At 42.8% G+C, this 14,002-nt stretch overlaps 1 protein-coding gene across 3 annotated transcripts in view; it reads right to left on the bottom strand.

Moving 5' to 3' along the window:
• Positions 1-14,002, bottom strand: part of GARNL3 (GTPase activating Rap/RanGAP domain like 3) — a 173,848-nt gene that overhangs the window by 106,547 nt on the left and 53,299 nt on the right. For 2 of the 3 annotated variants that reach the window (XM_070799265.1, XM_070799266.1), the window contains exon 3: positions 11,838-11,907. In XM_070799265.1, coding sequence (XP_070655366.1) covers positions 11,838-11,907 — 70 coding nt within the window. Of the gene's footprint in view, positions 1-11,837; positions 11,908-12,881; positions 12,963-14,002 lie in introns of those variants that run through there. The other variant, XM_070799267.1, reaches the window with a different exon arrangement.

Below are 14,002 nucleotides of genomic sequence, written 5' to 3'. Positions count from 1 at the left end.
AAGTGAAAGTGTTAGTCGCTCAGTCGTGTCCGACTCTTTGTGACCCTGTGACTGTAGCCTGCCAGGCTCCTCTGTCCGTGGAATTCTCCAGGCAAGAATACTGGAGTGGGTAGCCATTCTTTCTCTAGGGGATCTTCCCGACCCAGGGATCCAACCCAGGTCTCCTGCATTGCAGGCAGATTCTTTACCATCTGAGCCACCAGGGAAGTCCCATGAATACATAATACATATTTCCATTCATACATATATACGAATCTATGTCTATCTCTCTCTTTTCTCAAAAGACTGTTTGGCATTGTACACGCACATCAATGTAAGAGAAACTTAGCCAGGAAATCTATTGAGAATATAAAACCAACAGGATTTGGTAAGAGACTGGATGTGGGCTTTGGGTGATTTCCTGGTTTCTGAAATTAGCAATGGTTAAGAAGGTAAACGGAGAAGGCTATGGCACCCCACTCCAGTACTCTTGCCTGGAAAATCCCATGGATGGAGGAGTCTGGTAGGCTGAGTTCCATGGGTCGCTAAGAGTCGGACATGACTGAGCAACTTCACTTTAAATTTTCACTTTCATGCATTGGAGAAGGAAATGGCAACCCACTCCAGTGTTCTTGCCTGGAGAATCCCAGGGACGGGGGAGCCTGGTGGGCTGCCGTCTATGGGGTCGCACAGAGTCGGACACGACTGAAGCGACTTAGCAGCAGCAGCAGCACCAGCAAGAAGGTAAAGCCATTCCCTAGCGGTGTGGGAGGGTAAAGAGGGATGACTGAGTTCAGTAGTGGGCCTTTTAAGGTTCAGTTGCCCACAGGGATGTCCTGTGGGCATATGAACAGATGGCATTAGATGTTGTTGATAGAGACCTGGAAAGAATATATGGATCTGTGAGTCACCAGCCTGAAGACGGTACCTGAAACCATGAGGGTAGGAAAGATCACGAGGAAGAGCAGATCAGGTGAGAAAGGTGTCTTGAGACAGAGCCCTGAGAAGCATCCAAATGGGAGGACCAGACGGGAAAGAAGGACTCCCTAAAAGAAGCAGAGGAGGTATAGTAGAGATGCAGGAGGAAAAACACGAGAGAGCAGAGGCACAGACACTGGGGGAGGGGAACGTGTTAAGAGGGCGCATGCGCAGAGTGGGCCGTGAGCTAAAGCCTGGATGCGTCACCTAGACTTGGTAGCAGGAAGGTCTTTAGCGACCTTGGCAAGTGCAGGCTTAGTGGGAACAAGAAAGGAGAGCGTTCAAAGGCAAATTAAGAAGGGAATTTGTAGAACTATCGCAGGGATCGAAAAGGGAATTTAGAGTGGCTGAAATGTATTCCTAAAGTAATGGTCAAGTCTTCACATCTATTCAGCAAACACAGCTTGAGATTATATTTTAAAACACTGCAACATAAAGATAACGGCAAAAGACCAATTAAAAGACTGAGGCCAAAAAACATACGATCCTTTTCTTACACATAAAGGAGCCCAAAGTAACGGCTTTAATATGTAAAATACTTCAATATAAAAAAATTAGAATATTAGTTGTGGCATGAAACTGGAGGCCCTTTTTGGTAAGTTGGTCACAGCAGGTGACACTGGGTTTGGGCATGATTTTCCCTAAATTCACCCAGTGGAGGGAATAGGGGAGCAGATTTTAGACCTAACAGATCTTCTTTCTACCAAGAGAGTGAAGCTGCCACCAGGGGATGGAAGGAAGGAAGGAAACAGGACTTGCCCTGAGACAGAAGAAAGCTGAAGGCAAGGGTCTCAGCTTGGGGCTGCTGAGACTCAAATGAAGCCTCAGATACTCTGGATCCCGCAGCCCTGGGGAAATCTGTCCCAAGTTGTCTTCGAGGAGGCAGCTAATAAGTTAAAAGTTCTAGACTTAGTTCTGAGGGTCTAACAAAGAGCTATAAATGTTCAGAGACCATATGGTGAAAGGTTGGCAAAAAGGTAAAATTCCTTTTCAAGGTAATACTACAAAAAGAAGTAAAAGGGTGGCTTTCAAATCCTTGGGTGTGTGTTCATGGTTGCCAAGTACTACATCAAGAAAAAGTTATTTGGCTGCACTGGGTCTTAGTTGCAGCATGCAGGATCTAGTTCCTTGACCAGGAATTGAACCCAGGCCCCTGCATTGGGAGCTTGGGGTCTTAACCGCTGGATCACCAGAGGAATCCCAAGTACTACATCTTTGATCATGCATGCAAGCATGCTAAGTCGCTTCAGTTGTGTCTGACTCTTTGTGACCCTATGGACTGTAGCCTGCTAGGCTCCTCTGTCCATGGGACTCTCCAGGAAAGAATACTGGAGTGGGTTGCCATTCCCTTCTTCAGTCTTTGATCACAGACCTGCCTAAATAAATAAGTAAATACTGGTTCTTAAAAATACCTTCCAGAAAAGGAAATACTTTGTATTCATAAAAACAGTATTTGTTGTTCAGTCACTCAGTTGTGTCCGACTCTTTGCGACCCATGGCCGGTAGAACACCAGGCTTCCCTGTCCATCACTATTTTCCAGAGTTTGCTCAAACTCATGTCCATTGAGATGGTGATGTCATATTTTTGCTCAAGCTTAAATTTTATTTTTGCTACAACTGATGATATATACCACCAAGCCTTGTTGTACTAAAAGTTGAGGTGGGCACATGACAGGACCTGGTGTAAGGCAGAGGTCACTTTGGCACAAGTGAGAAGTGAGAGGCAATAGATATTATCAAGCAGGCACCAAGAAAGACTGGGTGTCTGAGACACACGTGAGAGTTTTCCTCCATAGTATACAAGAGATCACAGGTAGAAAACTCAATTTGCTGTGAAGAATTAACCAATAAACAGTATGCCAACAGTTTGTATCTCTGGTTACACAAAATATAAACTGTTGTATTAAACACTGACCAAAATTTGAAAGTATTTATTTGTGTTTAAATATTTATTTATTTGGCTGTTCCGGGTCTTAGTTGTGGCATGTGCGGTCTAGTTCCCTGACCAGGAATCAAACCCAGACCCCCTGCGTTGGGAGCAAAGAGTCTCAGCCCCTGGACCACCAGGGAAGTCCTGAAAGTATTTTTATAGTGCACCAGGGACCTATATCCCACCAGCTGAAGACCACTGGAGTCACAGAACAAAGACCCCAGGGTTCCAGCAGAGGGTGCAGAAGCCAGAGATTATGAGCTGAGCTGACAGTGCAGTGGCAGGAGGGAGGGTCACCCCCAAGGAGGACGTGGGGCACACAGGAATGGGAGACTTGTGTGGCCACCAGCAACGTGGCATGAGCTGCCCAGGCCTGCGGAGGGAGGGAGTGGAGCGTTTGCAGTTCTAGTTTTGAAACTAGAGAGCACACTGGTGCCAAAAATCCCTGGAGTGGCTGTTTCCAGGGTTGATTTTGCCTGGAAAAACTTGGAGGACTTGTCTGATATTCTTATTACGGTATGTGTTTAGCTAGTTGATTTGGAAGACTTTTGGACCCCAATTAACACACGGCTCAGTGCTTAAGGCAGTCACCAAATAGCTGGGCAGGGGATGCTAATTCTCCCCAGGTGTAGTTGATCCTAGGAAAATAGGTCATAGGTCCCTGATCAAAAAGTAGGGGAGGGAGGAGACAAGGGTCAAAACCATTCTGTGAACTAGGTTACCCTCAATGGGGGACAGAGGATGTGCTGTTAAGAGCTAGAAGCTGAACACAGAAAATATTTTTTTATGCTCTACCTTACTTTTTAGAAAAGATTTAAAGCATCTTACTGAGATATCTCACTCAAAGGAGAAAATTAGATACAAAACAAATTTAGAACAAGGGAAAATTAGGTGTGGGTAAATAAACTGAAAACAAGAGAATAAGATTAGGCTGCCTGTTATAGAGTCCTTTAAGGCTGTTCAAGGCAAGCCATAAATAGGGTCCTGAGCATCCCAGAGGCCAGAGCAAAGAGGAAAAAGTCCATTTATTTAGAGGATTTCCACTGCATAAAAGGTTAACAATGAAGCTGCTTTTTGGTCCTGGGAGAACTTTTCTCACAGGCTTTCTTAAAGGAGACACTGTGTGACAGACCGAGAAATCCTCAAGAGCTTCCTTGCAAGCAACACACTCCAGAGTCACATGGCTCTTTTCTGATATGCCCATCAGTGCAAGCTAAAGGCATAACACAAGGGCACAGATCAAGAAAAACTCTTGCTTTTCTAAGAGGGGCCAAGAAAAGTGGTCCCTTTAAAGTGCGGGCCAAGTGTTTGTAGCTACGTTATGGTTGGGCCTAAACCAGGAATTAAATTTAAAACATTTATCGCACAGACATTTCTTAGGTAATTTTTTTTTGAACATTCTTCTTAAAATCAAACATTTGTTAAGATTTGGACCTAAGAGAGTTTGAAATTATATATTTCAGCTAAGACTTAAAGCAGAGCTACTCTATGCTGTTGATTAAGGACAGAGATGGGTTTCCCAGGTGGTGCTAGTGGTAAAGAACCTACCTGCCAATGCAGGAGACGTAAGAGACATGGGTTTGATCCCTGAGGCAGGAAGATCCCCTAGAGGAGGGCATGGCAACCTAATCTGGTATTCTCGACTGGAGAACCCCATTGACAGAGGAGCCCGAGGGGCTGAAGTTCATAGGGTCGTACAGAGTCGGACACGACTGAAGCAACTTAGCACACACGCATCCAAGGGCAGAGATGTGTGCTCTAACAATCAACCCAATTTCCTTATAAAACAGCCTAGGCTCATAGGCTGAGAGATTAAGTACAGGGGCTCTTAGAGTCAGACAGATCTGGGCTTAAGTGTTACCTCTACTAGCTGTGGGATCTCTCTGAGATCACCTGATAAATGGGAATCCATTCAATGTCCACCAACATTTCCTGAGCAGCCACAGTGTGTGATGAAATAAAAAACTGCCGATGGTCGTTTGGGAGAATAGGTAAATGAATCAAAAGTGTTTAGCTCATTGACTGGCACATAGTAAACATTCAATAAACAGCAAAACTAATAAACATAATAAAAGATTTCCAGTTCCATTCTAACACATAAACATGACTAAGGTCTCAAAGTTCTGCATTACTAAAAATGGTTGCAATAATTTTAGCCTGGAAAATGTTCAATGTAAGCATTACCAATCATCCACAAAGGCATCGAAATATCAAAAAGAGCACCATAGTTTCTAACCATGTTAACTCACTGATGCACGCATATGTGCAAAGTTGCTTCACACTCTTTGCAACCCCATGAACTGCAGCCCACCAGGCTCCTTTGTCCATGGTATTCTTGAGGCAAGAATACTGGAGTGGGTTGCCACATCCTCCTCCAGGGGATCTTCCTGACCAAGGGATTGAACCTGAGTCTCTTCTGTCTCCTACAGTGGCAGGCAGGTTCTTTACACTAGCACCACCTGGGAAGCCCCAGCTCATTGATAATTCCAAGATAAATGTTATGTCTTGCGGTACCTACATGAGTCAACCTGCTATCAAAGCCTTAGATATAAGCCAGTTAAATAGAGAACATCTGCCAAAATTATGATTCTAGTTGTAGAAGACAGAAGTCGTGATGTTTTGATGTTCCTAGGGGAGATATTCTGGAACCTTCACTCATTTCTCAATTTGGTGATACTACATAGAATATAATTCTCCCACAGAATGCCTCTGAAAACAAAAAGCCTACTCAACCCTGAATAGAGAACAAAACTGTGCTGTATTAGGGATGCTGGGCAGGCAGCTAAATCACTCATTAGCCAAGAATCATCTAAAACACAACAGTCCCACAGGCGTAATTCAAGTTCGTGCCTGAGCAAAAATACAAATGACTATATATTAGACTTCAAAAGTTGTCACACAGTCAAAACCTCAGATATTAAAATCTGCAGATGCCAATCAAGTTCATGACAAACCTTTCTTCTGGCTGTACTCAGTATAGCCAGGTATCCTTTGAGGCCACTCTGAGTTCAAAACAACAAAACCATGCTATCCTCACGGAGAGACATTTATACATTTCTTTCTGATATACCAGGGGAGCAGGCAGCTGGTCCAAATGCAGGCTTGACTCATTTGAGTGCAAGTTTAAAAAGGAATGGACAACATGCATGTGTGCTAAGTTGCCTCAGTCATGTCTGACTCTTTGTGACCCCATGGACTGTAACCCACCAGTCTCCTCTGACCATGGGATTCTCCAGGCAAGAATACTGGAGTGGGTTGCCATGCCCTCCTCCAAGGGATCTTCCTGACCCAGGGATCAAATCTGAGTCTCTTACATCTCCTGCACTGGCAGGCTGGTTCTTTACCACTAGTGCCACCTGCGAAGCCCAATGGACAACAAACCCTCCTCTTTTATCCTGGATTTGAAATTACCTGCAGATCGTGGCTTCCCTACAATTACCCAGATGTGGGCTTATGTGAGGATCAGCAGCTGGGCTTGGAAAGGAGAGGCCCATATGGTGCCCATACCATTCATCATTTGTAACACATCAGTTTCTTACCCACTGAGTCAAAGGCCAAGAAAAGATCAATAAAAGCTACAAATAATCTTATGCTTTTCCTGACAGATTTCGATATGAAGTGATGAAGAATGGTCAATGGGGTAATAGCTGTGCCTTGCTTAGAATGCTGCCACGAGAGACCAGACTTTCAATTCATCAAGAAGAAAAACGGCAAACATTTCAGATGGAATGCACTGCAAACTGATGAGTCTAACTATATTGGGGAGGGGGGAAATCATAGAAGCTTGTTTTTCCTTTTCTTTCTTTATTTTTGATGGGTTAGGCTATTCTCTAATTCCAACCAAACTGAACCATTCATTCATTCAATTAATTTTTACTAAGTAACTAAAGCTAAGCACTGTGGTTGGTATGAGGGACACAGTGGTAAATCAAGAGCCTTAATTCCTGTCTTTAGAGGGTTTATAATTCATATCATTGTTTATGGAATTTTAAAAAGTGCCAGGGATAACAGTCCACCTGCAGAAGATGACATTTTAACCAGGTGCTTTTAGATGGAGCTTTTAAATCATCTGCTCTATGAGGAAATATTATAGACATATTGAAGCTCCCTTCTCAGCTCATGCTCTTTGAAACTGACTCTTCCCCATATCCTTTCCAAAGAGAATCTGCCCACAAACTTTGCTGAGGGGGTCTAGGAGGCCACATTTATACCACATGACACCCCCCCAAACCACCACCCTACCTTGAACTCAACTGTTTGAATCAGGGATAGATAACTGGACCTGCGGAACCAATCCATAGCATTCTTTTTGGAATTTGAAATTAGGGTCCAAGAATGAATAGACTACAGTGGACACAGGGACTGCAAGACTAGGGATAGGGTGGGGGACTAGAAATCAATTTAGTAATTAAAAAAAAACTGAATGAGAATTTAGTATATGCCAGGGCCTAGAAATCTCAAGAAAGACACAGTTTCCACCCTCCCCTCTAGTGGATGAGAGGATAGTTAGTAAACAAATATTGATTGTGATAAACACCATTAAGTAAATAAAGAGGATGCTGAGTTAGAGACCTCCATAATGAGGAGGATGACTTCAGCGAGGGTGATCGGGGAGGCCTCCCTGAGAAGATGGCATTTAAGCTGAGATCAGCGGTGAGCAATGCTGGGAAAGCCCATTCCAGGAAGAGGGAAGAGCACATGCAAAGGACAGGTAGGAACTCAAATTGTTCTAGAGAGGAAAATCAGACCACCGAAGCACAGTGAGTGAGCAGCTCGTGGGAAGGTGGGAGAGGAAGGCAGAACAGGGACCATGAAGGATCTCTTTGGGCTTTGTAAAGGGTCTGGGCTTGCACTGCAATGGGCCACAGAAGAGATTTATGAAAGAAAAGATACTATGTTGTCAACATTTTAAAACATCTCTTGAGCACATACCTGTATACCAATGTTGACAGTAACATTATTCATAAGAACTAAAAAGTGGAAACAACCCAAGAATTCATCAATAGGGGAATGGAAAAACAAAATGTGGTATATATACACGATGGAATATTATTCAGCCAGAAAAAGGAACGGAATTCTGATATATGTGACAACATGGATAAACCCTGAAAATATTGAAATAAATCAGACAAAAAAGGGCAAAAGGTGTATAATCCCACATAGAATAGGCAAATTCATTGAGACAGAAGATAAAACAGAGGTTGCAAGGGAGCAGGGGGAATGGGAAGTCATTGTTTAATGGATACAGTGTCTATCTGGAATGATGAGAAATGTTCTGAAAGTAGATAGTACTGATGGTTGCATAACCCGGCAAATATACATAATTGGCCTGAATTGTACACTTAAAAATGGTAAATTATATTTTGTGAATATTTCACCATGATAAAAAGAAGTATTAAAAAAAACAAGCAAACACTGCTGCTAGGAGAAAATGGACTGGAGAGAGGCAACTGTGCTGTCATGGAAGCTGGCGTGCAGAGAGGAGACTGGTACTGACATGCAGAGCAAAGTGAAGCTGAGAAACCACAGGGGCCGAGAGAAACGAGAAGAGCTGCTTGATGGCTTCCCAGTCACATGCAGCCCAGCTGTGCTTCCTGCAGTGCATTCCGGCGAGATTCTCCCACACCCGTTCTGCGAATTACATTATACTGGATCTGGACTGAGTGGATCTCCATCCCTTGCAAGGAAACCATCCCTGATTCAGGCAGGGAACACAGCTAAGATGCAGCCTGGAGACTCAAAATTTGAGGCCGCTGGATTCTAAAGCCAGACTACCTCCAGCTCCAGGAGAGCAGAGCAGTTGGCTTTTTCCTCCCCGCTCAGTGTCAGGCACCATGCCTGCCCCATGGTGGGAGCCTTCGACCCACAGCTGTTGAATTAGGGCTAAGAAACTCACCTGTGAGTCTGTAGAGTAGGTGTCTGAGTGCCATGGTCTCTCACCAAATGTATACTCAACTGAAACCTAGGGAACCAAGCCCCTGCATCCCCCTCATTGCTGATTTGAATGGTCAATTTCACTCTTCACAAGGACTTCTATCTAATTCACTGAACATCAGAAGAAGTTTATGCTAAAATTTCAATTTTACAGAATCCCAAGGACCCCTCTACAAACACCCAAGATTGACTGGGTTCCCAACAATATTCATCAAATCAAGTGTAAGAAAAATTGAACTGGCTTTCTCACGAACATAGGACACATAATATGGTTTTTAATTTGATAATACTCTGTGTTCATAGATGGGAGAAAACATCTCCTTCCTTAAAACACTGGAGTCAGAATCTCAAGAGACCCTCACACGGCAAAACTGGAACTTGCTCACTGCATCATTCCCAACCCTTGCAACCTCTATTGTTGTTCAGTCACTCAGTCATATCTGACTGTCTGTGACCCCATGGACCGCAGCACGCCAGGCCTCCTGCCCCTCAACCATCTCCTGAAGTTTTGCAACCTCTAGTACACGTCATTTCCAACTTGGGAAAACTAGAAATGACTTGATTTTACATAGGGAGGAAAATGGTTCCACAGATCATTGTTGATCACCTTACTGGTCTATCTATCACACATGGATTAAAATGGTAACTATATAACAAGAAGATACTTATAGAACACAGTTAAATGAAAAAGGAGGCATGCAAGAGTAAATATATAATTTGATTACAACCATGTAGAAATAGCACTTATAGCTATACAATTTGGAAGGTATCAAAGGCAGGTGAAAATACTTGCTGCAAGGTGGTGAAATTATACATAGAATTTTAAAATGTATTTAAAATTTACTTTAAAATATTTAAAAAGTCAGTTATAAACACACACACACAAAAACTGAGCTGGTCAATGAGCTGCCTCATCAAGCTGGGGACAACTGATGACCAGTTGGGGATTCTGTAAAGCAGGGTTTTTCCAAGGGTGGTTCTGGCAACAGTGGCATCAACATTACCTGGGAACTTGAGTTAATCCCGACTCACTGTATTTGAAACTCTGGGGATGGGGTCCAGCAATTTGTTTTAATAAGTTCACCAGGTGATTCTGATGCCTGTTCAAGCTTGAAAGCACTTCTCTCATGTATGTTCCCAGTCTGATATTCTGTGATTTCCACAAGTCTATAAAGGGTCCATCCTACACACCTATGTTGTCTCCCCCAAACACCACTCTCACTATTTATAAGCGCTCCATACTACTTACTAGATCAGGTTCAAAGTCTTCACCTGAGAGTCAACATCCTACTTGTGCTATCAAATTTCATCTTTCCTACTTTGGGTAGTTAACAGGGACTGTGCTTCTGTGCATCACCTCATACAGTCCTCCTGACAATCCTATAAAATAGATAATACTAATAAACCCCATTTCATAGATGAGAAAACTGAGGCCAATCATACAACTAGTAAATGCTGGAACAAGAATGACTTCCAAGCACAAACTCTTAGGCACCACTGAGGTTCAGCGATGTTTACAGAGATAATAAGTAAGGGAACTGGTATATGAAGCCAGGCCTGTCTGATTTCAAAGCCTACCTGCTGTGTAACCACTGAGCTCTTTAGCCCTATACTCTCTGCTGGGCAGGACCATGTGCTCATTGCCCTTCAAATCATCGTTGCCAAGAATCATGCTGTTTGCAAATATCCTCTATCTTCCTTGTCGCCAACTCACATCCCACAGCCTCCAGAAGGCCTTCCAGGCTGCTTCCCCGAGATGCCTAGCCAGAAGGGGTTGCTCCCTCCTTCTCCAACCCCCACCAGGCCCTGTCTGTGCACTTCTCACAATATTTACCAATTCTGAATTAGTTATGCACACGCTTCTTCAGTAGAGGTGGTGTTGGCATGGTATCACCAGTGACTGACATAGAACACACACTAACCAAGTCAACCAGGGTGTCTTTTATGTGACTAAATTCATTCTTTAGATATATTATGTATCTTATCTGCCCAGCAGGAGGACAGTAGGAGCCTTAAAAACAAGGACCTAATCTTTTACTTAATGCATATTTCCAAGAATATACCTGGGCCAGATACACAGTCAAATCTGTAATATATAGTTGAATTCAAGTAGAATGCTACTTGTACATGATTCCGGTACATAAATTTTTCTACTTTTTAAACCTGTAATTAATGTAGCTTATATTAATACTTTACAAATGGATCCCATCAACTCAGTTTTTGTAAATAGACAGAAATAATAAATTTAATGTTTTTAATAGTTAAATATTAACCAAGAGAATTTTATGAGCATATTTTCCTAAAAATTAGTTCAAATTTCCATGTAACTGGGGAAAAAACTCACAATTCTGTCTTGTAAAAAACTGAGGCTATGATAAAAAGAAAATGAGGCTATGATATATCTTCACTATTCCTCTTTTAAAATGAAAGCATACCCTTTTTAAAAAATCATAACACAAACCCCAATCTCTCTCATTAAGAAAAATATGAATATTTTCAATCCAGATATCTATTACCTACACAGACATTTATCTAGTCCAACACATATACTTGTAACAGGGGGGGAAAAAAGAGCTCACAGATATTCTAACTCCTATCACATATCCAGAGATGAAGGGTACAGAAAAATTGGAATATGTATTATAATAATATTTAAACCTCAAAAACTAGATTTAGAAACTTTTAGGAACAAGATAACATAAAAGCTAAATGCTACCTTTCCTAATACATAAATCATTTTATTTAATTACATAACACCATGAACAGGGAAAAATACCAAGCCACAACATATTTTTAACACACTGAAAGGCACAGATTAAAAGTACGTAACAGTAAAAACACAACAGATAAAGATGATCGATATTACAGCCTTTCAATAGTCATTCATTCCCATCCAGCCCTTATACTGTACCCACATGGTCTAACGGTAAATATACAACAAAAGATCTGAAGAGCTTGGCGATCCTCTCTAAATCGAAATCAATGTACTACCACTGAACAGACAGTGTAAACTTACCAGCTCCACAGATCCATAATGTTTCCTACTGAAATCCCCACGTCTACAGCCTAGGTCTTCCGAGACAGAGCTGGAACAAAAATGCTTCATCAGTATTATACATAGCGATCTGGCCACAAACCTTCTGCAAAAATCCACTACCATTTGCAAAAAGGGCTGCTATGGAACAGGCTTGCCCAGCTCCTCACTGCAGGGGAGCCTCCTTGCAACAGACACAGTCCTCAGCAGCCATTGCAGAGCCCGGCTTTCATGGAGCCCTCAGTAAGAAGAAAAACACCCGAGTCATCCTTGGAGGTATAGGCAATGATTGAATTAAATATTTAGTCATTTGGAATCGATTGACATTTCCCAGGCTACTGGTGGTTTATAATTTCATTTCTGTATAACCAGAGGGGAGAGAAACCCTGCAGTAAACTTGAGGCAAGAGACAAAGCTTGCAATTATCTTTCGTTTAAAGAGAGCCTCTTTGTCCCAAATATTCTGCATAAAAATAACCAGCATTATGGGATGCTATCTAGGAGACATAAACTTTAAATAGGAGGAAAAAAAAAACTTCAAAATTCTGGTAGGCCCCACCCCCCTCCCCTTTATGACAACATCACAATATGGAAAAAAGACTAGGACTAACAGAAAAATCTCAAAATCTAACTTCCAATTATATTTAGCTTTTTTGATGTGGCAGTAGCTAATACTTTCCTACCCCCTCCCCTTGAGAAATGCTTAAATCAGATAAGAAAAATCACATGCGTCTTTGAGGAAAAACAATTAAAACCAGGGCAAAATTGTTACTGCATTTGCATCTTGAATGCACAGTTACACACTCAAAAGACACATATCTTATTGAATAGTTGGTACAGAGAGGGCCCTGAGCAGTACTCATGAAACCACCAGAGATCCACAAATACAAACAGTTTTATAAGTTCTGTTCTAATATGTCATGCAAATAACTCTAATAAAACAGAAAATAAAATTTCCCAGGAATGACACATTTAATATATCCCAAATATTTGGGAGTTAACATGCAAAGAAAGGTGCATTTAGTACCTTTTCATCCTTCCTTAAAAGGTAGGCTACATTTTCTAAATTACAGCCCTTCTGGCACGTTCAGAAAGAGACTGACTCTGATGCTTCACGGCCACAGAACTGACTCTCTGCCAGGACACTGTTTGATAGGCTCCAAGAAGGACAGCATGAGAGAAATGAGATTAGAGAGTCTAATGGTATTCCGCTTCCTCCATTTCACAGGGATGGCTGAGTTCATCGTATAGGAGAGATTTAACCTTTTGTAGTCCTCACTGCCTTAGAAGAAACCGTGCAACAAATTAATGAAGGCAGCTTGGAAGGGTGTCCTAGATACTTACCTAAGCTACCTTCCTGCTGCTAGTGACATGACTTTCTACCGAAAAATCTCTGAAAGAGATGTAAAAGCTTCCCTCCATGGCCAGCTCCAAGGTTAGCTATGTCCTCTACGCCCATTTTCTTGGCCCTTTTTGAAAACCCTCCTGGAGAATATTGCTGTTGCCTTACATAACAGTTTCAAGATCCTTCTCCAGCAGCCCTGAGTTACCAAGAGCAAGTGGGCTCCTGTAAGGGGTGCATCCACGCTCTTGAACAGGGGTTGGGCACAGAGCTGATGCTCAATGGTGGCTGACTGAGAGCTGTCTGCCTGGACCTCAGCCAACACCTTCAGTTAAGTCGGGCCTGTGACTCAGTCATCAACAGAAGCAGCAGCAGCGGTTTCTAACCCAAATGGCCAAAAACATGAAGAGAGCAGGGATGTGGGGATCTGGGCCCCTCCCTGTGCCGCCCTCAGAACCACAGAGGGGGTTCCGAGACAGTGCCAGCTTCCTAACTTTGCCAATGCCAACAGCCAGAAACACACAGAAAACAGGGTGATGACCCTACATCTGGAGCAACCGCCTCCTTAGAAGCCTCACTGAGGGCAGACGATGTCCTAGGAAAACAACCGAGAGAGATAAACAGAATATCTGCTGTGGGCTTCCCTTTTCCCCTTCTAATTACATTTCGTCCAGTACACCGCAGAGAGGGTGCTTGCTGATGACAGGGCCACGCACAACTGTAAGGGAAGCATTTCTAGGGCTACAGGAGGCACTCAAACCAGCCGTAGTAGAAAACCCACTCTCTTCCCCAACTCCCTGGCCCCT

The sequence above is a fragment of the Bos indicus genome, chromosome 11 (assembly GCF_029378745.1).
Source record: "Bos indicus isolate NIAB-ARS_2022 breed Sahiwal x Tharparkar chromosome 11, NIAB-ARS_B.indTharparkar_mat_pri_1.0, whole genome shotgun sequence".
Taxonomy (NCBI): Eukaryota; Metazoa; Chordata; class Mammalia; order Artiodactyla; family Bovidae; genus Bos; species Bos indicus.
This window is presented reverse-complemented; position numbering and strand designations above follow the sequence as displayed.